The 22584-nt window shown below is 44.4% G+C and overlaps 1 protein-coding gene across 1 annotated transcript in view; it reads right to left on the bottom strand.

Moving 5' to 3' along the window:
• Positions 1-22584, bottom strand: part of astn1 (astrotactin 1) — a gene marked incomplete at both ends in the record, with an annotated part of 516901 nt that overhangs the window by 360250 nt on the left and 134067 nt on the right. Inside the window, 2 exon segments of the mRNA XM_083781951.1 lie at positions 3028-3170; positions 12066-12316. Coding sequence (XP_083638077.1) covers positions 3028-3170; positions 12066-12316 — 394 coding nt within the window.

Here is a 22584-nt window from a genome sequence, read left to right as displayed (position 1 = left end):
ACAGGTCCACCCAGGACAGGTCCTCCCAGGACAGGTCCTCCCAGGACAGCCCTGCAGGTCCACCCAGGACAGGTCCACCCAGGACAGGTCCTCCCAGGACAGGTCCTCCCAGGACAGCCCTGCAGGTCCACCCAGGACAGGTCCACCCAGGACAGGCCTGCAGGTCCACCCAGGACAGGTCCTCCCAGGACAGGCCTGCAGGTCCACCCAGGACAGGTCCACCCAGGACAGGCCTGCAGGTCCACCCAGGACAGGTCCTCCCAGGACAGGCCTGCAGGTCCACCCAGGACAGGTCCTCCCAGGACAGGCCTGCAGGTCCACCCAGGACAGGTCCTCCCAGGACAGGCCTGCAGGTCCACCCAGGACAGGTCCACCCAGGACAGGTCCACCCAGGACAGGTCCTCCCAGGACAGGCCTGCAGGTCCACCCAGGACAGGTCCACCCAGGACAGGTCCACCCAGGACAGGTCCACCCAGGACAGGACAATATATATTTTTTAATGTTTATATTAAATTGTAGTATACGTTTATATGGTTATTATATTAAGATGATTGCCCTACCAGCAGTTAAAAAACGTGTTGTCAAAACACACTTTCAATTATAAATAGAAATTAGCACAATTACCAATTATTAATATTATTATTATTATGGTTATTATATTAGGATGATTCCCCTACCAGCAGTTAAAAAAACATGTTGTCGAAACACACTGTCAATTACAAATAACAATTAGCTCAATTACTCAAGACGAGAGTAATTATTGTGTAAAGATTTGCTTATTCTCATGCAATGCTTGAAGGACAATGAAACCAAGGAGTCTAGCCGCCGCTGATCAGCGTTAATTAACCAATTCTGACCTGAGATCAGATTCATACGAGGTTTCCACTGGACACACACTGGTCTGATTAACCCATTCTGACCTGAGAACATATTCTAAAAAATGTCAGTCGTTCTTCGATTTTTTCAAAAATAGCAGACCTACAAGCTCGTAGCGCGCCACTCGGTGGCGCGCTATGAGCTTGTAGATCTGCTATTTTTCAATAGATAAAGCATAACATGATGCTGACACCAAAATGGGTTCCCGTTCAGAATGGGTTAAAGATAAGTGTCGAGGAGGAAAATAACCAAAACTAGAAAAGTCACAATTTAAAAAAAATGAAGTGTGGTTGCTGCAATCGCTTACATAGGCCCCTCCCACTAATGGTGCTAGCCAATTACAATGTCACGTCACCCCTGTGATCATGTTTAAGTTCATGTTTGTTGGGGGGGGTTTTGTCCCCCCCAACAAACGGTTACATTGTTTGCATTTAGCAGATGCTCAACTCACCAGGTGTGTTAATTGGTCTTAATTCACCAGGTGTGAGGCCCATGTCAATTGGTCTTAATGAATGCTCAACTCACCAGGTGTGAGGTCCATGCTAATTGGTCTTAATGAATGCTCAACTCACCAGGTGTGAGGTCCATGCTAATTGGTCTTAATGAATGCTCAACTCACCAGGTGTGAGGTCCATGCTAATTGGTCTTAATGAATGCTCAACTCACCAGGTGTGTTAATTGGTCTTAATTCACCAGGTGTGAGGCCCATGTTAATTGGTCTTAATGAATGCTCAACTCACCAGGTGTGAGGCCCATGTTAATTGGTCTTTTTTTATATATATTTTTTTTATCCCACGATTTTGTAACCCATTTTTCACCCCTGTGTCAATCATCTAATGTGATCCTGGGCTCTATACACCCTCCACCAACCTGGGGAGCGCAACGGACTTGAACTCATGCTTCCTTCATGCCTGAGTGTCCAAGTTGCTCCTTTACACCTGACAGGGGGGAGTTTTTCCTGGTTGGATGTAGCGCGTGGAAGGAACACGTTATTCCAACCAGTTCCTTTCCCCTCCATCAGGCACGGGGGAGAACATGCAAACTCCACACAGAAAGGCCCTTTCGTCGGGTATGGGCACTGATGACGTGGAGGAGGAAACACGCCGCCAGCGCCCACAGCGTCCCGAGCGGGAATCGAACCCAGGACCTTCTAGCTGTGAGGCGACAGCACTACCGACTGTGCCACCGTGTCTCTTAATTGGTATGTATGCTCAACTCACCAGGTGTGTTAATTGGTCTTAACCGTTTCAGTTCGTAGGACGCATGAGGCCGTCATAAGGATCCCGAAATATTAGTGCCTACGACGTCTGTGGACGTCCTAGCGACGTCCCAGCGACGCGGGGCGTGATAAGAATATTCAGAATTTTTCCTATTTTTTTTTTTGGCATTTCGCTTTTCGCTTTCCGTACGCTAACGCTCAGTGCAATAATTAGCTTGTCATTGACTCCCATGTTAGCGCGGCGGAAAGAATGACTCGTATCTCCTAATCCAGGGCGCTCTCCGTGGTGATGAATGGATCGATATGCTGGCGCTTCATTTCTGCTCCTCATCCGTCTCTCCCGCAAAATATGAACGCTTTTTGGAGCGTAAAAAAATAGATTAAGATGATCGGGGATGTGAGGTCTCTTTGTAAAGTCAACTTTTTTAGGAAAGTGTTTCCGGTCCATGGCTTTCAGAGTAAAAGCGATCAGACAACTCTGGCACCCCGGAGCTTCTATTTTGATGCACTTCCGGCACTGATTGTGTTTAATGAATGCTCAACTCACCAGGTGTGTTAATTGGTCTTAATGAATGTTCAACTCACCAGGTGTGTTAATTGGTCTTAATGAACGCCCAACTCACCAGGTGTGTTAATTGGTCTTAATGAACGCCCAACTCACCAGGTGTGTTAATTGGTCTTAATGAACGCCCAACTCACCAGGTGTGTTAATTGGTCTTAATGAATGCTCAACTCACCAGGTGTGTTAATTGGTCTTAATGAATGCTCAACTCACCAGGTGTGTTAATTGGTCTTAATGAACGCTCAACTCACCAGGTGTGTTAATTGGTCTTAATGAACGCTCAACTCACCAGGTGTGTTAATTGGTCTTAACTCACCAGGTGTGTTAATTGGTCTTAACTCACCAGGTGTGTTAATTGGTCTTAACTCACCAGGTGTGAGGTCCATGTTGGTCTTGTCGTTGCAGCCCTGCAGTGAGTCCAGCGTTCGGGTCATCTGGCTGGTGAAATCCTCTCCTCCGTTCATGCACTCCCTCTGCAGGTGATGGCGCAGGTCGGTGATGTCATACTCATACCTGTACAGGTAGGAGGAGGAGGAGTTAAAAGGGAAAGGTCTGTGATGATGTCACTCATACATATACAGGAGGAGGAGTCCACTCTGACAATGTCCCATTTGAAATCAACTGAACCCATTTTGGTATTAGCATCATGTTATGCTTTTAGCTATTGAAAAATAGCAGATCTACAAGCTCATAGCGTGCCACCGAGTGGTGCGCTACGAGCTTGTAGGTCTGCTATTTTTTTTTTAATCGAAGAACGACTGACATAGAAACAGCTTTTTCAGAAAACTGTCAGGATTTAGGGCCGATTCATACTCCTATTTTAGAGCCGAATAAAAGTCGGTTCGGCTCTGTAGAGCCTACAATTTGACTTCATTTGAGGTTCGGGGGGGGGGGGTACCATCCTAAAGTCGGCTCTTCGGTGCTACTGAAAATTTCTGACGAGCCGAAATCATTTCGGCACTACAGCGCCGAAACAGCGGTAAAATAGGAGTATGAATCGGCCCTAAGAAGACATTTTTAGAATCTGATCTCAGGTCAAAATGGGTCCACACACTGTGTCCACTCCAGGGAACATTATATTTGTATTTCTGCCGTTCAAATAACTTAGGAACGGCTCGAAGGTCATTCGGGGGAAAGATGCACGTTATTAACGAGGAGAGTTATGGTCCCAGAGAAGGTTGGTCGTAAATTCCACTCAGCGTAGCAATTTGAGGTTTTACTCTTACAGAGGGGAGGTTTGTGCAGAGAAGCAGGCGGGACTCAGATAGCAGTCAACTTAATGTGTTTACACTAAAGTATATGTTTTTGTGAGGGCGGGGTGAAGGGGACGATTAAACGGACGGAGGTGCTGCATATTGCCAGAAGATTCAAGGCAGCGCTTCACCGCACATAAGACTGTGGGAATGATCGACCGGTCGGAACGTTCCCATTCGTCCACTTTGTGAACCGTAAAAAGCCTTTCTTACAGTATGTGCTGCAGACTGAACTCCACCACATAATGCTGGTAAAACATCCATTCTCTTGTTCAGATCACAAACTGTCACTGTTACCCTCATATGCGACTAAATTTGACTGAGGGACTGCCATTGGGTTTCTTTTTAAATTTTCGTTTTTTCTTGTCATATGAAAGCAGGGAATCATAGCTTCAAATTGACATATTGGTTGTTCAGTTTGACCCACCAGTTTTGGAGATAATGGCTTATAATAATAAGTAATGTCTTGCAGAAAACAGCGAGTTGAGAAAACAGGCTTGAAAGGTTCACTTCTGTGGTCTCTAACATTACACCTATAGCTACATGTTTAAGCATTTCTTTCATATTTACATATCGATTTCAGCTCTGACACTTATTTCAGACATGCTCTAGTATGTGAAGAGTCTGCCTGTGCTATTAACTTGTTTTTCTCCTCTGTAGGCCGTGTGGTGAGGTCCCTTTTCGTTCAGGTCCGTTCCCACGGAAGGGGGACTACACAATTTTTTCTCCATAAAAGAGATTTATAGGTAGACAGTCTAAATAAAAAAGTTCTACTCGTCCGACGCTGCAGTTATTTTATAATCCGCGATCTGAAACGGGACTATTTCTTACAAGGCGTAATAATATGTGCAAGGGGAGTGGTGTGGTTTTGGTCACGTGGACCAATCGCGTAGCCGCTTTATTCCCTTGAGTATGCGCGTAACGTCTTCGTATGCGGAAGAACTTTTTGTTGTCCATAGCAACCTAGCAACTCACTGTTGCGACGCTGTTTTCATTCTCTAAACTGGGAAAATGGGAAAGAGCCGTTGTGCGATTGACTGTACAAACAGATTAAAAAAGAACTCGGAGCTATCCTTTTACAGACTGCCGAAATGTAAAGAAAAAAGAAGTAAATGGATCGCTGCACTTCGCCGATGTAGTCATGTTTCAGGGCTACATGGATTTGGGGGTGCCACTTTCACTTTGTGTCAGGTATGTTGCTTTTTTTGTAAAACCATACGTTCAATGTAAAAGGGCCTTTTCACACAATGTCCCGTTTTAAACGAACCTAACGGAGTTCTCTTCTTGTGGACCAATTAGTGGATTAACATAGTCCGTTACCCGGAAAGAGATCTGGTCAGGAGTAATTACTCATCAACATGTTACGTGAGTCCGTGGAAAGACTTTAATGTTAATGTTCTTATTGATCAACACACCCTGCAGTTACTGAATGTTAAGTCTCCATGGTTTCCCTCAGAATATCGTATGACACTGATTTATATGACACATTAAGAGTCCACTGATAACCACTACAGTGGTTTAATATCAAACTTTTTTTGTTTGTTTTTTTCAAGGACCCACATAACGTTTGATTGTTATTGCACAAATGGACTTACTCTGAGAGTGTACGAATGGAACCAAATGGACCCATAGTGTCAGAGTTACAGACCTGCATGTGTCCATTTGTACACTCAGGCTGTAAGGGTCCATTTGGTTCCATCTCTCAGAGTTACAGACCTGTAAGGTCCATTTGGTTCCTAAGAAGGGTCCATTTGGGGTCCAATGGGGTCCATTGGTTCCATTTGTACACAGTTACAGACATGCAGGCTAATCCTCTCTCACTCTAATGCCAGACTGGCATTAGAGTGAGACACTGGCATTTCCAGTGTGTGCCAGTGGTCACCCTTAGCACCCGTGGTTAAAGCTGCCTACCCCTGCTCTACACCAACAATGTTGTGAGCTTGTAGATCTGCTATTTTCTGCAAATGTTCCCTCCAGAATAGGGATGCTATTGTTCCAGTGGTTAATGTAAAAAAATAATCTCACAATGATTTGGCAGCCCCGTCCCGGATGAGTTTGTTTTGAGGCTGATGTCTGAAACAGGACATATGTGAAAACACCCCATATATGTAAACAAATTAATATCATATTTCTAGTAAATGTTTTTGTTGTTTTTGTTATTTAAGGGGAAAAGAGTGATGATCCTCTACATCCTGACTACGTGCCAAGGTTATTTGGTTTCACCTCCATCACTGATCGAAGTACAGCAGAGGTACAGACTGTTGTTGAAGTCCCAGGCATTGGGGTCCAGACAGAGGAAACACAAAATGACATTGCCTCATTACATGAACAGATTAAATCTTTAAATGCTGAATGTCAATCACTTAGGGATAAAGTCAACAAATTAGAAAGTGAGTTGAAACATCGTACTCTTGATCCTTCAGAATTTGATGACAGCAAAATGAAATTCTTCACAGGACTTTCATGTTGTTGTTCAATTTTGTGTCACCAAGTTTACCACCTCCTGCAAAACAGTCACTTAGTGATACTCAGAGACTTCTGCTTACACTGAGGAAGCTGCGCCTCAATCTGTCTGAGGAACTTTTAGGTTACCTCTTTGGCATTCTTTGAGTCAACTGAGGTAAGCCAAGCAGGTTCATCTTGGCAGCAGTTTTAACCTTGACCAGTCAACTTTCAACACACTGAGCAAATATGTGTGCTACCTGTATGGCCAATCATCTGCCAAAAACGTGAATGATGCAAGGTACAAATCATTCTGTACGGCATCATCAGCTTTGCCAGAACTGTACATTCCCCCAACAAGTGATGCTCTCCACCAACATTGCAAAAGGGCAAACTACCAAGCAGCAGTGATGAGACGTTCTCTGACTAGTAGGATGTGTGCTCCTTCACCCATTGGCAGTGGATGGGTCATGGAGGATGGGGAGTTAACAGTACAATGGATGACTAGAAATCCTGCCCCTGATAGTGTGTTGCAGGTAGTCCACTGTAATTGCAAAAAAAGCAAATGTGAGACTGAAAGATGTTCATGTATGTCTGCAAAACTGTTTTGCACTGATTTATGTCACTGCCAGGACTGTGAAAATGTGTCAAAGGAAACAGAAGAAAGAGGTAGGCCTACATGGGATGATGACTCTGATGAAAGTGATAGGGATGAGTAACCCAACATGTTACCATGTAGGCCTACTACTTTTTTTTTTCAACAATTATTATGCATTTGTATGTTATTTTGTATTTTCAATTTTCATATATTTCCTTGGCCGGGGGGGTGGATGTACAGATGACAGATGCTGTGACCCTTTGCTGTGACCCACTTGTAAATAAATAAATGTTTCATACCATATGTTGTAATAATTCTGACCTCTACTACTTTAATTCTTAGTCTTGTCCATTTGTTGCATTATTCCAATTTAGGGGGCGTGGTAACATTTTGATAGATTTTCTGCCATGTTGGTCCAAGGTGCCCTGATTTTCTTTTCTACCTTTCATTACACATTAGGATGAGACATTTTCTATGTATGAAACATAAGCTCTTGACACAATTTACTGTGTAGGTTTCATTGTACTGTGTGGCAAACACTTAAGTTGAAGCATATTCTTTAACAAATATGCTACATTTCATGATATAAATTCACATATGACTGAGTAAACTAAAGGCACCAATACTTATGTCAGATGTTATGTATATGCATTTGACATTTGAGAAAAAAAAATTGTTGCCAAAAACACATTTTACAAGCAAAAACAGCAGCACACGATTTTCGTTTTTTGGTTATAAACTGTTTATACATTTATGGCTATAAAAAAAAAACAGCAGGTTTTTATGAGTAGAACTTTTTACCCAAAGTCTAGAAGGGTATTATCTATGAAAAAATGCATTGAATGCGTAGTTCGCTTGACATGGGAACGAAACTCATTTTCTAAGCACTTTTTCATGGGTCCCAACACGGCCTACTGGTGAAAAGCTGTAATTTGCGCGAAGGCAGTCTCTCAGTCAAATCTGGTCTCACGTAGCCTTATAAAATAAACTCGAATCATTCCCCGGAAGCTATGGAACATCCTACAGCTACAATCCGTGTCATCTGTTTGTCATTTCCGTATTTAAAAAATATCTTAACATTTTTTTTTTATTAATTTCTGCTTAGCAATCTATCAAACAATGCATGCCATTGACAATGGATGGCCAGCTTTGAGTGTTAAGTAAACACAAACATTGAAGAAGAATGTATGTATGTATGTATGTATGTATTTGGTTAGAATGGGTAGGGTTTAAAAAAAGGCAAGAATTTGCTCTGGTGCACTGGCCTAAAAGTGGGTCCTTAAAAACTGCTAAAACGTCTGAAATGTATGTATGTAGGTATGTATGTGTGTGTGTATTTTAAAAGGGGGGGGCCTTTTTGGTAAAAATCCCTGCCCGCAATACCTTCATATATTTAAAATGAGTCCAAAATAGGGTTACCAGTGAAGGGCCAACTGCCTATTCACTGGGGACTATGCAAGGCAGAGGCGTCCACCCCCCTGAGTCCAAGTTTAAGCTAGACCGCATACCTAATGTATGTATGTATGTATGTATGTATGTATTTGGTTAAAATGGGTAGGGTTTAAAAAAAGGCAAGAGTTTGCTCTGGTGCACTGGCCTAAAAGTGGGTCCTTAAAAACTGCTAAAACTTCTGAAATGTATGTATGTGTGTATGTATTTTAAAAGGGGAGGCTTTTTTGTAAAAGTCCTTGCCCGCAATACCTTCATATATTTAAAATTAGTCCAAAATAGGGTTACCAGTGAAGGGCAAACTGCCTATTCACTGGGGACTATGCAAGGCAGAGGCGTCCACCCCCCTGAGTCCAAGTTTAATTAGTTAGTATGTATGTATGTATGCATGTATGTATGTATGTATACGTCGGGATAAGAATGGTGGTCCCTTATTGGCTGTTGATGGTGACGTAATAGCCATACGTACATGGCCTATTTGTACGCAAGGCACAAGTTGGCACCTCGACAGAAGTGCATTTCTAGTTACTTGCGCAAGCAGAGCGTGCAAGTATAATGTTTTTCGTCAGGTGAGAGAGAGAGAGAGAGAGAGAGAGAGAGAGAGATAGAGAGAGTGCAGAATAAGTGATGTTATGGTTATTAGCCACAAAATATCTTCCTGTTGAAGAGATTATCAAACACTTCCCCTCGGCCATCTCATAGAGAAAATTACTTCCGACTGCCGTGACAAATTTGCATTTTAATTATTGGGCTATCATTCTAATGAATTAATAGCCAACGATTATAGACCCATGTAAACACAGCTATTAGCTACAGACGCAAGTCTAGCATGTGTCACTTTCTCAGCCTGCATGGCAGCGTAACGGCTTGAGAAAAATGAAATGTGCAAAAGAGCAAATCAGCATTAAAACGATGCCTGGCGTGCTTTCTACTGTACTCTCTACATCCAGTAGGAATGGTAATGTCTGAGTCCATTGCTGCAGGTCGCTAATAACCTGATTAAGATGACTAATTAGTAACACCATCCACTGACTACTAATCTCACACTAATACAATCTGATTACATTCAATTACATCTTTCATCCCCTTGCATTATTGTTACCATCTTTCATAATCCCATTAGTTAGCATGTTTCGGCGACGTCAGCGAGGGGCATGCGGTCGCAGCGGGTTCCTATAGAGTGTTGCCGTCCCTTTCATGACTACAGGACCAGGAAATGATTCCCAATGCATTTTCCCCATAGACATTTCAAAAGGTATTTATATAAAGACGGTTACGCCGCGGACAAAGCCAACTCGAGTCGTGACAACTCATGACAACAAACACAATATTTTGGACCAAACAAATAATTACAAAGAAGAAAAACAACAAAAGAAGTGTTGTAACCTGCTGTTTTCTCCTTCTTTCTAATTATTTGTTCGGCCCAAAAAATTGTGTTTGTTGTCATGATTAGGAGTTGGCTTTGTCCGCGGCGTAAACGTCTTTAAATAAATACCTTTTGAAATGTCTATGAGAGAAAATGAACGGAGAATCATTTCCTGGGCCCTGGTAGGGGGCGGGACTGCGACGCTCTATAACACCAAATCAAATGCAGGGTTCAGATCTGAGGAGGCCCGTCTGAAGCCTGTCCTCTGAGGAGGCCCGTCTGAAGCCTGTCCTGGATGCAGGGTTCAGATCTGAGGAGGCCCGTCTGAAGCCTGTCCTCTAAGGAGGCCCGTCTGAAGCCTGTCCTGGATGCAGGGTTAAGATCTGAGGAGGCCCGTCTGAAGCCTGTCCTCTAAGGAGGCCCGTCTGAAGCCTGTCCTGGATGCAGGGTTCAGATCTGAGGAGGCCCGTCTGAAGCCTGTCCTGGATGCAGGGTTCAGATCTGAGGAGGCCCGTCTGAAGCCTGTCCTCTGAGGAGGCCCGTCTGAAGCCTGTCCTGGATGCAGGGTTCAGATCTGAGGAGGCCCGTCTGAAGCCTGTCCTCTAAGGAGGCCCGTCTGAAGCCTGTCCTGGATGCAGGGTTCAGATCTGAGGAGGCCCGTCTGAAGCCTGTCCTGGATGCAGGGTTCAGATCTGAGGAGGCCCGTCTGAAGCCTGTCCTCTAAGGAGGCCCGTCTGAAGCCTGTCCTGGATGCAGGGTTCAGATCTGAGGAGGCCCGTCTGAAGCCTGTCCTCTAAGGAGGCCCGTCTGAAGCCTGTCCTGGATGCAGGGTTCAGATCTGAGGAGGCCCGTCTGAAGCCTGTCCTGGATGCAGGGTTCAGATCTGAGGAGGCCCGTCTGAAGCCTGTCCTCTAAGGAGGCCCGTCTGAAGCCTGTCCTGGATGCAGGGTTCAGATCTGAGGAGGCCCGTCTGAAGCCTGTCCTCTAAGGAGGCCCGTCTGAAGCCTGTCCTGGATGCAGGGTTCAGATCTGAGGAGGCCCGTCTGAAGCCTGTCCTCTAAGGAGGCCCGTCTGAAGCCTGTCCTGGATGCAGGGTTCAGATCTGAGGAGGCCCGTCTGAAGCCTGTCCTCTAAGGAGGCCCGTCTGAAGCCTGTCCTGGATGCAGGGTTCAGATCTGAGGAGGCCCGTCTGAAGCCTGTCCTCTAAGGAGGCCCGTCTGAAGCCTGTCCTGGATGCAGGGTTCAGATCTGAGGAGGCCCGTCTGAAGCCTGTCCTCTAAGGAGGCCCGTCTGAAGCCTGTCCTGGATGCAGGGTTCAGATCTGAGGAGGCCCGTCTGAAGCCTGTCCTCTGAGGAGGCCCGTCTGAAGCCTGTCCTGGATGCAGGGTTCAGATCTGAGGAGGCCCGTCTGAAGCCTGTCCTCTAAGGAGGCCCGTCTGAAGCCTGTCCTGGACGGCGGGGGTAAACTAAATCCATAGTGGGTAATGTACGTTTTCAAATAAATGTAGCGTAGAGTAAATGTATGATATTTGCCTCTGGGATGTGGTGGGAGTAGAAGTAAAAGTACCGAAAATTGGAAATACCATAAAATTGTGTAAAAAAAAAAGAATCACACTGTGAATGTAATCTTTGTGTATATCAGGGGTTCTCAACGTTTTTGCCTGGGGACCCCCGGAAATGCTTTGGCCGTGTCGCCAAAGCATTTCCCCCAATACAAACTGACTGCAATATATATATAAAAAAATATTACAAATTAATACTGAAACCAGATATAATCATTAAGGAATCTATATGTACTATAGCCTATGTACTCTCTATATTTGTAAACTCGTAATTTCCAATTTCCAGCCATTCAGTTGCAGGGTTTTTGGGGACCCCCCACAAAAATGTGACACCCCCCCGAGGGGTCGCGACCCACAGGTTGAGAACCCCTGGTATGTACGACAAAAATAGCTTTACTCTACACCAGGGTTCCCCAATTCATTTTCCTCAAGGGCCATATTTTGACTAGCGTACCAGGCTGGGGGCCGAGTCTGCACGCGCAAAGTCGAGGTATTGCCCTGAAAATACATTTTCAGGGCAAGACCCCATTTGAAAAGGATGCCCAGTTTGACATGCATAGGTTGTGCACTTTTTTCTTTTAGGGGCCACAAGGGGGCGCTCCACGGGCCGAAAATGGCCCGCGGGCCGCCTATTGGGGAACCCTGCTCTAGCTGAATATAGGAGGGGCTAGTAGCGCCCCCTATAGCTGAATATAGGAGGGGCTCATAGATAAATAAACCACCACTGACATGCCGTACCCGTCCAGGATGGGCGTCTCTCGGATGCTGAGCGTCCCGCTGGAGTTGTGTCCCTGCCCTCGGGAGTTCCTCAGGCTCTCGCGGGCCTGGCCGCCCATCAGAACCGACGGGATGTAGTGGATCTCATTGGCCGCCTCGGCGCTGGCGCTCTTCTGGGGCTGGGGCACGCGGCGGCGCTTACACCAGCGCCTCCTGGTGTACAGAATGAGCACCAGACACAGGATGGACAGCAGCAGGGCTATCATCCCGCCCTATGGGGAGGACACAGAGACCAGAGGTTAGGCTATCATCCCACCCTGGGGGAGGACACAGAGACCAGTGTGTGTGTGTGTGTGTGTGTGTGTGTGTGTGTGTGTGTGTGTGTGTGTGTGTGTGTGTGTGTGTGTGTGTGTGTGTGTGTGTGTGTGTGTGTGTGTGTGTGTGTGTGTGTGTGTGTGTGTGTGTGTGTGTGTGTGTGTGTGTGTGTGTGTGTGTGTGTGTGTGTGTGTGTGTGTGTGTGTGTGTGTGTGTGTGTGTGTGTGTGTGTGTGTGTGTGTGTGTGTGTGTGTGTGTGTGTGTGTGTGTGTGTGTGTGCGTGCGTGCGTGCGTGCGTGCGTGCGTGCGTGCGTGCGTGCGTGCGTGCGTGCGTGCGTGCGTGCGTGCGTGCGTGCGTGCGTGCGTGCGTGCGTGCGTGCGTGCGTGCGTGCGTGCGTGCGTGCGTGCGTGCGTGCGTGCGTGCGTGCGTGCGTGCGTGCGTGCGTGCGTGCGTGCGTGCGTGCGTGCGTGCGTGCGTGCGTGCGTGCGTGCGTGCGTGCGTGCGTGCGTGCGTGCGTGCGTGCGTGCGTGCGTGCGTGCGTGCGTGCGTGCGTGCGTGCGTGCGTGCGTGCGTGCGTGCGTGCGTGCGTGCGTGCGTGCGTGCGTGCGTGCGTAAACATCTGAGATGGATTAGAGAGGTGACCGTGACACCTGACATGAATGAGGGTATAGCGATATCACGGAGATGATTACAACCAGGTCATGTGACCCCATCGGGCCAGCCCTCGTTTTCGTTATGATAACATGATGTCCTTAAAGGACCACTTCACCACTTTTCAACCCATCTTCAAATACTAGGTCCTCACTAATAATCATGAAGAAAATTGCGCATATTTGTTCTACTCTGTCTGTGTCTCATAGGAGGGCTGTGGGCAGTTCACAAACCGTCCTCCAGTGACATCATCGATGGGGAAAACAAGTTAATAGAAACTGCAGGCTTTCTAGTCCTGAAAAGTTGCAATGCGAAAATGGAAGCCATCGTTCTCATGATAATGAAAATCAAAACATTTTTGTTAACTCTAAAAATCTGCCTAATGATGATGTCACTGGAAGACGGTTTCTAAACTGCCCACAGCCCTCCTATGAGACACAGACTGAGTAGAAAGAAATCGTGCCATTTTATCATGATTATTAGTGAGGACCTATTACATGAAGATAGGTTGAAAAGTGGTGAAGTGGTCCTTTAATAGATTGCATAGGGGCTAGAAAGATAGCCAAACGTAGGGAAGAGGGTGAGAGTGTGTGAATGTGTGTGAAGTGTCTCTGAGAGTGTGTGAACTAAAGTCCTGTCCCTCCTCCAGAAAAGGGACAGGATTCTGCCATGTACAAGTGTGAATTTAGTGGTAATGCAAAAATCCATTCATAATTGTTAAAAGTGCAGTTACAGTACAAGTTACTATAGAACAAACATCTTTTTCTTCGGAAAAAAACGGCGGAAAACGTTGCTAAAAACCAGAAAAATGCAGCAGTGTGCAGGGACCTTAAGAGTATAAAACAGTAGTGCAACATCAACTGAAACATTAAAAACATTACAATTTAATGTGATTAAAGTAAAGCTTGTAGATCTGCTATTTTTGAAAAATCGTGAAAATGTGGCACAAATCTTTGAATATATATTCTTTCAGAAGACTTCTTTTTTATTTCGACGGCCAAAATGGGTTGTCGAGTTCATTCAAGTTAGATGTGCATTTATAAAATGCAGCAGCATAACTTTGTGCTGAAGCGAAGTTGGGGTGAGGTCATAAGAACAAAATAAAATAATTGCAGGGAAAACAAACACATATATTGCATCGCTGAGTCGCTGGCACCTCCACTTTCTAATTAGCCCCGTACATCACTGCAGAGAGACACATTTTTAGAATCTGATCTCAGGTCAGAATGGGTTAAAGGCAACACAGCTACTCCACTCCACCACTGGGTATATGGACAGACAGGACGGTATACCGCCAACAACTCTAATGGCTACTCCACTCCACTCACGACGTCTCAGGACTCCTGCCGTGATGTCTCAGAACCCTGCATGGATGCACCATTTGCATAGAAACCAGAATGTCAAAAATACAGTGACGCAAATGTCAAGGTGAACAGTGGACATTATGCCAGTGGAAATATGGACAAGCAATAAACCTCTTCAAGTCGTCCCTTCCACCCCCCCCCCCCCCCCCCCCCACCCCCCAAAAAAATGTCAAATAACCTTTTCTAAAATTGGAATGAAAGATTGGGGTGAAGCCTCCCCCTGGCCAGCCGGGGCGCCTGATGGAGGGGAAAGGAACTGGTTGGAATAATGTGTTCCTTCCACACGCTACGACGTCCAACCAGGGAAACTCCCCCTGTCAGGTGTAAAGGAGCAACTTGGACACTCAGGCATGAAGGAAGCATGAGTTCAAGTCCGTTGCTCTCCCCTTGTCCCCCATATATGGGGACTAAGTTGGTCTCCCCTTGTCCCCCATATATGGGGACTAGGTTGCTCTCCCCTTGTCCCCCATATATGGGGACTAGGTTGGTCTCCCCTTGTCCCCCATATATGGGGACTAGGTTGGTGGAGGGTGTGTAGAGCCCAGGATCACATTAGATGATTGACACAGGGGTGAAAAATGGGTTACAAAATCGTGGGATAAAAAATATATATTAAAAAAAAAAGATTGGGGTGACCTCCCTCAAGCTTGTTGGGCTTTTTTGCCTTTTCTGCCTGAGCTATGAGACTCTACGGCGCGATTCATACTCCTATTCACTATTTTAGAGCCCAATAAAAGTCAGTTCGGCTCTGTAGAGCCGACAATGTGTCTGTGACGTCATTTGAGGTTCTGACGAGCCGAAATAATTTCGGCACTTACAGCGAGTGGTATGAATGAGTATGAATCGACCCTTAGCCCTAATTAATAGGAGCTGTTTGGGGGAACACTCAAAGACTCAAAGACTCAAAGACCCGCTTCCACAAGTAGAGAAAGCACAAAGACATGTTCTGAGGTTCGCTTGTGCATTCAGCTCTAGCACTGCAGTCTTGAGAATTAATAGGATTTATAAGGTGTCACTGTAATTCTTCTTGAATGATAAGGGGGACTTAATGAGCAGAAACAATTAGAGAGATACGGTGTTTGAAGATGGAATGTGAGTATAACCACCAGCCAGCCACATACTATAGTGCTCAGACCCAGCCAGCCAGCCACACACATAGTGCTCAGACCCAACCAGCCAGCCACACACATAGTGCTCAGACCCAACCAGCCAGCCACATACTATAGTGCTCAGACCCAGCCAGCCAGCCAGCCACACACACAGCTCCGTAAGGGAGTGGTTGCACCATGCCACCACTGGTCGCGCCCCCTGGGTTGAGAACCCCTGGTCTAGAGCGTTGGATGAACGCTGGGATCACAGCGGTGCATTCTATTGGTTCAGCCATCTGAGCGCCGCCCGCACCAATAATTTGCATAGCATCAATAAATTGCATACTGTAGCACCAATAATTTGCATAGCATCAATAAATATGCATACTGTAGCACCAATACATTGCATACCAATACATTTTAGCATGCAGCAGTGCACGTCACATGACATTAAGTGCCGCTACACCCAATGTAAATGGGGAGTGGGGCTTCACAGCCAGCTAAACTCTCTCTGGGAATTAATGTCTGTCCTCCAAAGAACAGGCGGATGTTTCATAGGAGAGGGTTTATTACAAAATAAGTGTCAAACTGAAACACAAAATACCAGAAAACAGAAGGCACAATTACAGGAAATACAAAGAACATGTTACTAATGTCACAATTATTGTGAACTGACAGGCAACAACAAAGTATCTCCTGTTATGTACGCATACTGTACATACTGTAAGAGGAAAGGAAAGCATGGGGGAAGTTTTGACCTGGGAACGATTCTAAAAAATGTCTTCTAAATCATGACGGTTTTCTGAAAAACCAAATTTTTCTATGTCAGTGGTTCTCAATATTTCATGTCAAGGACCCCAAAAATTATATGTAATTGGCTTTGACCCCCATCTGAAAATATGTTGTTCCAGGGAACCCTCCTCCCAGAAGCAAAGATTTGAGTTAAAAATGGCTCTGAAAGAATATATATTCAAAGATTTGCACTACATATTTTTTTTTAAATAGCAGACCTACAAGCTCGTAGCGCGCCACTCGGTGGCGCGATATGAGCTTGTAGATCTGCTATTTTTCAATAGCTAAAGCATAACATGATGCTAACACCTAAATGGGTTAACTAGTGAAGTCGTTATATTGTTATATTGTAGTAGATGGACATCCACATGGCCTCAGAGCCTAAACCAGTGGTTCCCAAAGTGGGGTCCGGGGACCCCCAGGGGTCCCTGACGGAGTTCCAGGGGGGACCCCCAACTACATGATAGCTTGGAACCAAATGGACCCTTAAGGGTCTGTAACTCTGAGAGTGTACAAATGGAACCAAATGGACGCGTTAGGGTCAATTTAGTAGTATTTGTACACTCTCTGAGTTAAATTAACATTGATTTTACAATATAAATTGGGGTCCGAGAGATAGAAATGCCATTAAATGGGGGTCTGTAGACTAATATGCATCTCAAACTGGGGGTCCTTGACATTAAAATGGTTGAGAATCACTGCTACAGACGTATAAATCTTCTCTTATGGGGGGTCCCTGGCGTATATTTTCTAATGGGGGTCTGCGGGGCTAATTAGTGACAATTTGGGGGTCCTTGACATGAAAAAGTTTGGGAACCATGTGGCCTAAACTACCACCACTGCAGACTGCAATTCCATCAAAATTTAACATCTCATATCTCACAATATGTACCAATATGCACTGTCACAATGTTGTACAATATGCCTACTTACATATTTGGCCACTCAAAGGGTTTGAAACAGACGGATGGCTTTGGATATCATATCAACACACTCAGAAATGATCTTTCTTTGGTGTTTACAGTGAAAAAGGGAAGTTCAGGTCGCTTCCTGTAACCTAGTCATGGCAAGCCACAGGAGTGGCAAGTCAACCAAAAACAGCGCCCCCTGGAGACAGGGAGGTATTAACCAAATAGAACAACTATGCACCCAAGAGGCAGAAAGTAAAATAAGGAACATATTAATATTATGTTCCATCACAACATCTACAACCTAAAATCCCTGACGCATATCTAACCATAAAACATAGATTAAGCATAGTATATTTAATACGTTTAATGCCACCCCTTAAGATGAGAGATATTGTCTGTTCTGTGATCTAGATTAAATTGAAAACAAAGTTCACTTTTTGTTTTACTGCTCTAAATACGATGACTTAAGGGATATTTTGGTTAATAAGATGTCTTCTATATATGTGGGGATTTCCTAGACTTAAATGACTATGTAAAAATGGAGATATGTTTTGCCAAAGGGACTTTCGTTGTGTAGCAGATTTTATTTGTCAAGCTTGGGAAAGAAGACGGAGTACTCTGTATACATCTGAGGTGTAATATAATTAATTATGTAATGTAAACATGCTGTAAAATGCATAAATTATGTAATGTAAAACATGCTAGTAATTGCAAATGTTAAATGGTGTCTTATAAACCCATGAGGGTTGGGCACATTAAGGTGTGCATGACATGAAAATAAATAAACAATAAAATAAAATAATAAAAAAATAATCACATCATGTGTAGAGTGTATCCGTTAGGACCCTCTCGAGAACGAGATACTGCATCTCATTCTCATGGGTTATTCCTGGATAAATCATTTCAATATATATAAAGTAATTATAACATCTGATCATGGAAGTATAGCTAGCAAAGAGGGTTCGTCATCTGGGGCTCAGATAGATAGCAGGAGATCCAATCACAAAGACGGTTTTCCTCAACTAGTGTTAGTGTTTCAATCAATAGTTTCGATTATGCTTCCTTCTCATATCATTATTTATTAATTTATTTAACCCATTTTGACCTGGGAACGATTCTGCAAATGTCTTCTGACAGTTTTCTTGAAAAAGCTGTTTTTCTGTCAGTCGTTCTCAAACACTTTCATGTCACTTTTCACGATTCTTCAAAAAATAGCAGACCTACAAGCTCGTAGCGCGCCACTCGGTGGCGCGCTATGAGCTTGTAGATCTGCTATTTTTCCAATAGCTAAAGCATAACGTAATGCTAACACCAAAAGGGGTTCCCACCCAGAATGGGTTAAATGACTAATGCTCAGCCCATATCTACTGTTACTACTGTAATTAATGTATGCTCCTTACTTTGCACTATTGGTGAGATGTGAAAATACTTTTCGCTGTGCTGTACTTGTATGTACTGTACATTGACAATAAATTTAATCTCATCTCATCTCATCTCAATAGGAACAATTACTAATGTGAAATGCCTGCAGTATTGGAAATGCAATGAGTCATAATTAATTAGAGCCGATATGCGAGGAAAATGTGAAGAGCAACTCTCCCTCAGGTGACTGAGAAGGTCGAGCCAGGCAGGATGTGCTCAGACTGTGCCAGCGAGAACAGTCTGTCAACAGAGCTACTGTACATGTATACTGTATATATGAGGGGGATGTCGGAGAGATGGGATCAGATGAGTCATCCTTCACCGTGTTATTCGCTACAAGTAAAGGCTGTGAGTGCATGTGTGGACAGTGTGGCGTACAGTAAGAGAACAGTATTGACCTGGGAACGATTATACCAATGTCTTCTAAATCCTGACAGTTTTCTGACAAACCTCATGTTTCTATGTGTCAGTCGTTCTCAAACATTTTCAGGTCAAGGAACCCCAGAAAATATCTGTAATTGGCCGCCGACCCCATCTGAAAATATGTTGTTCCAGGAACCCCCCAAGAAGCAAAGATTTGCGCCACATTTCCGTGATTTTTCAAAAATAGCAGACCCACAAGCTCGTAGCGCGGCACTCGGTGGGGAATTCAGATTTTACGGAGGGCAGTTTTGAATTGCAGCCGTCCGTAGGTGCCCTTTGAGAGCGGTTTTGAAGGAGTCAAGGGATTCACTGATCACTTTTATATGCTCCAATTGCTCTAAATGCTCTAATTTTCCTGATGGGAGTGGTGTACGTTGTCCAGGAGGATAAAACCAATATGATTATATATTTTTCTTTTGTTCAAACTTACAGTAAGTTAGTTAGGTCCACAAAACCGTGTGAGAATGTAACTAATTTAAATGGTCTTGCTTGAAAGTGCTGCTGCAAACAGTTAAGATGTGTGAGACTCACCAAAAATAGCATGGGATTCGTGTTGTTGACATTAATTTGAATTGGCGAAAGTAAAGGCAATTTGCATAGGTTGTTTGCCTAATCTGCATAATAGCCAAGGACATTAACAAATGACGCCCCACAAATATGGGTCACTTATGCAGCAGAAATATGTATGCGCACAGTGGTTGGAAAAGGAGCACGGAGTCGTTTGGTTTGGCAATTGATTAACACATTCTGAACGGGAAACCATTTTGTGTCAGCATCATGTTATGCTTTAGCTATTGAAAAATAGCAGATCTACAAGCTCATAGCGCGCCACCGAGTGGCGCGCTACGAGCGTGTAGGTCTGCTATTTTTGAAAAAAAACGAAGAACGACTGACATTTTTAGAATCTGATCTCAGGTCAGAATGGGTTAATCAGACCAGTGTGTGTGTCCCAGTGGAAACCTCGTATGAATCTGATCTCAGGTCAGAATGGGTTAAACGGTCTGTACTTTCAAAGTCACTGATGAAGTCCTCTGTTCAGAAATCAAATGGAAGAGAATTGCTATGCATTTTACTGCAACGTCGCCAAAGAAAACATGGGCAATTCTTCTTTTAGCACGAGTCCGAAATACAGAATTTTAAATAGCATTAGTTTGATTATTACAGTACATTTGGTATGCGTGCTTTTAGTCATGCCCCTACTGCGAAAAAATAAACGAATCTCGGCCTCTTTAGTGAAAGTCATTAAACAATATGTCACAAACAGATTGGACTATTAACATGGAGCGCACGTAGTAGGTAATGCTTTTAACCCATTCAGACCTGACGACGTTTGTACACAAGAATGCCTTCTAAATCCTGACTGTTTTATAAAAAAATATAAATCTATATCAGTTTAGAAGTATCTGTGTTTGGCCGCCGACCCCCATCTGAAAATATGTTGTTCCAGGGACCCCCAGGGACCCCCAGTGACCCCCGCAGAAGCACATATTTAAGTTAAAAACGTGTTGTGAAAAAAAATGTGACGCAAAGATTTGCGACACATTTTCACGATAAAAAAAATAATAGCAGACCTACAAGCTCGTAGCGCGCCACTCGGTGGCGCGCTACGAGCTTGTAGGTCTGCTATTTTTGAATTGCTACAGTGTAACAATATGTTAAAAACACCAAAAAGGGGTTCCCGCCCAGAATGGATTAACCCATTCTGACCTGAGATCAGATTCATACGAGGTTTCCACTGGACACACACACTGGTCTGATTAACCCATTCTGACTTGAGATCAGATTTTAAAAATGTCAGTCGTTCTTCGATTTTTCAAAAATAGCAGATCTACAAGCTCATAGCGCGCCACTTGGTGGCGCGCTACGAGCTTGTAGATCTGCTATTTTTCAATAGCTAAAGTACAACATGATGCCAACACCAAAATGGGTGCCCGTTCAGAATGGATTAAGGGCTTCTTCTGCATGCTCGGCGTTAGCTCTTGAATGCATGTAACTGTATTATGTATTCAGTATTAAATTAAATTTATGCCATACATTAGTGTTTTGTCAAGTGTTCATGGCGGTGAATTTGCCCTTTCCAGACACTTTCGACCTGGCTCCCCTATAAAAACTTCAACTCAGAATATCCATCATTTCCAAAAAAAATAGCAAAAAATATCATAAAAAGGGTAGAAACAGACCTCTCTGGAGATTTCCCTCCATCCTCATACATAGTATGACATACCGACATTTATACTTTTTTGTCTCCACCAGGCCGAAGGCCTGGGGGGAGAGTATGTTTTGCACTCCGTCCGTCCGTCCGTCCGTCCGTCCGTGTGTGTGTGTGTGTGTGTGTGTGTCCGTCCGTGTGTCCGTCCGTGTGTGTGTCCGTGTGTCCGTGTGTGTGTCTGTCCGTGTGTGTGTCCGTGAGCAGCTAATCTCGGCCACCGTTAACCCGGTCGATGCCAAATTTTGCACACACACTCCCTGGATGCCAACGATGAACCTCTGCCCCAAACTTTCCAGAACGGCCTGTTATAGCGCCACCAGGAGGCCGCTTTGTGCAAAACAAGTTTTTGCACAGTACACCTACAGATTTTGTCCAAACATCACGCAAATTGGTACACAGTCTCTCTAGAGCCATTCAGCGAAACCGGTCTTTCAGATTTCTCAGACTCCATCCTGATTTACTTTTATTGCCCTTTTATCCAACCACCAGATGAAGGCAAGCTGCAATGTCCTACATTCCTATCCTGGTGGAGACCTGTGCCCAGAAGGGCACTTTTTCTAGTTTCCTTTCTTTTCTATTTATATAGTGTATTTTCAGTTTACTAATGGTCTGTGATAGTCAGCTGTTTGTTGTATTTCTGCATTATTCTAATGATGATGTGAAGTGGAGATGCTGATTACTGGCACTACTTAAAGGGACACTTCACCCTTTTTGCAAAAACATATATGTTAATGACATTTAGGAGCTTTAGAACACTTTCCTGGGTGTCTTTATGTATGTAATATGTGGTTTTAGATATTTTAGATTGTATCAGTGAGCCTGTTGTCTCTGATGTCATGGACACTGGGATCACTTACTTCCGGGACTACATGTGGTCTCAGTAAGACAGACTCAGTAAGTAAGACTATCCACAAGGAGGAGCAGTGCACGGAAGTATTTTGGGAATTGTAGTCCAGGAAGGAAGTGAGAAACATAGAGAAGTAGGTAGGAACCTCTAGCTTCCAAAAAATATCATAAATAATCGTAAATGGGCTATTTTTTGCTATTCGTATAGGCCTTGAGTGGCTAAAACAAAACCTCGCCAAATAGAGGGTATGCGTGTGACATCATCATCATACCCGGAAGTTAAGCGGGAACGCCTACTGAGTGGCAAAAAACTACTTTCTGGCCTTGACAGCCCCATACATCCACACAGAAAAGTCCTATCTGATTGACAGCCCCATACATCCACACAGAAAAGTCCTATCTGATTGACAGCCCATACATCCACACAGAAAAGTCCTATCTGATTGACAGCCCATACATCCACACAGAAAAGTCCTCTCTGATTGACAGCCCCATACATCCACACAGAAAAAACCTCT

This window comes from Protomyctophum parallelum (genome assembly GCF_964188405.1).
Source record: "Protomyctophum parallelum genome assembly, chromosome: 14".
Taxonomy (NCBI): Eukaryota; Metazoa; Chordata; class Actinopteri; order Myctophiformes; family Myctophidae; genus Protomyctophum; species Protomyctophum parallelum.
The sequence above is the reverse complement of the archived record's forward strand: the minus strand, read 5'-3'. Positions and strand labels throughout refer to the sequence as shown.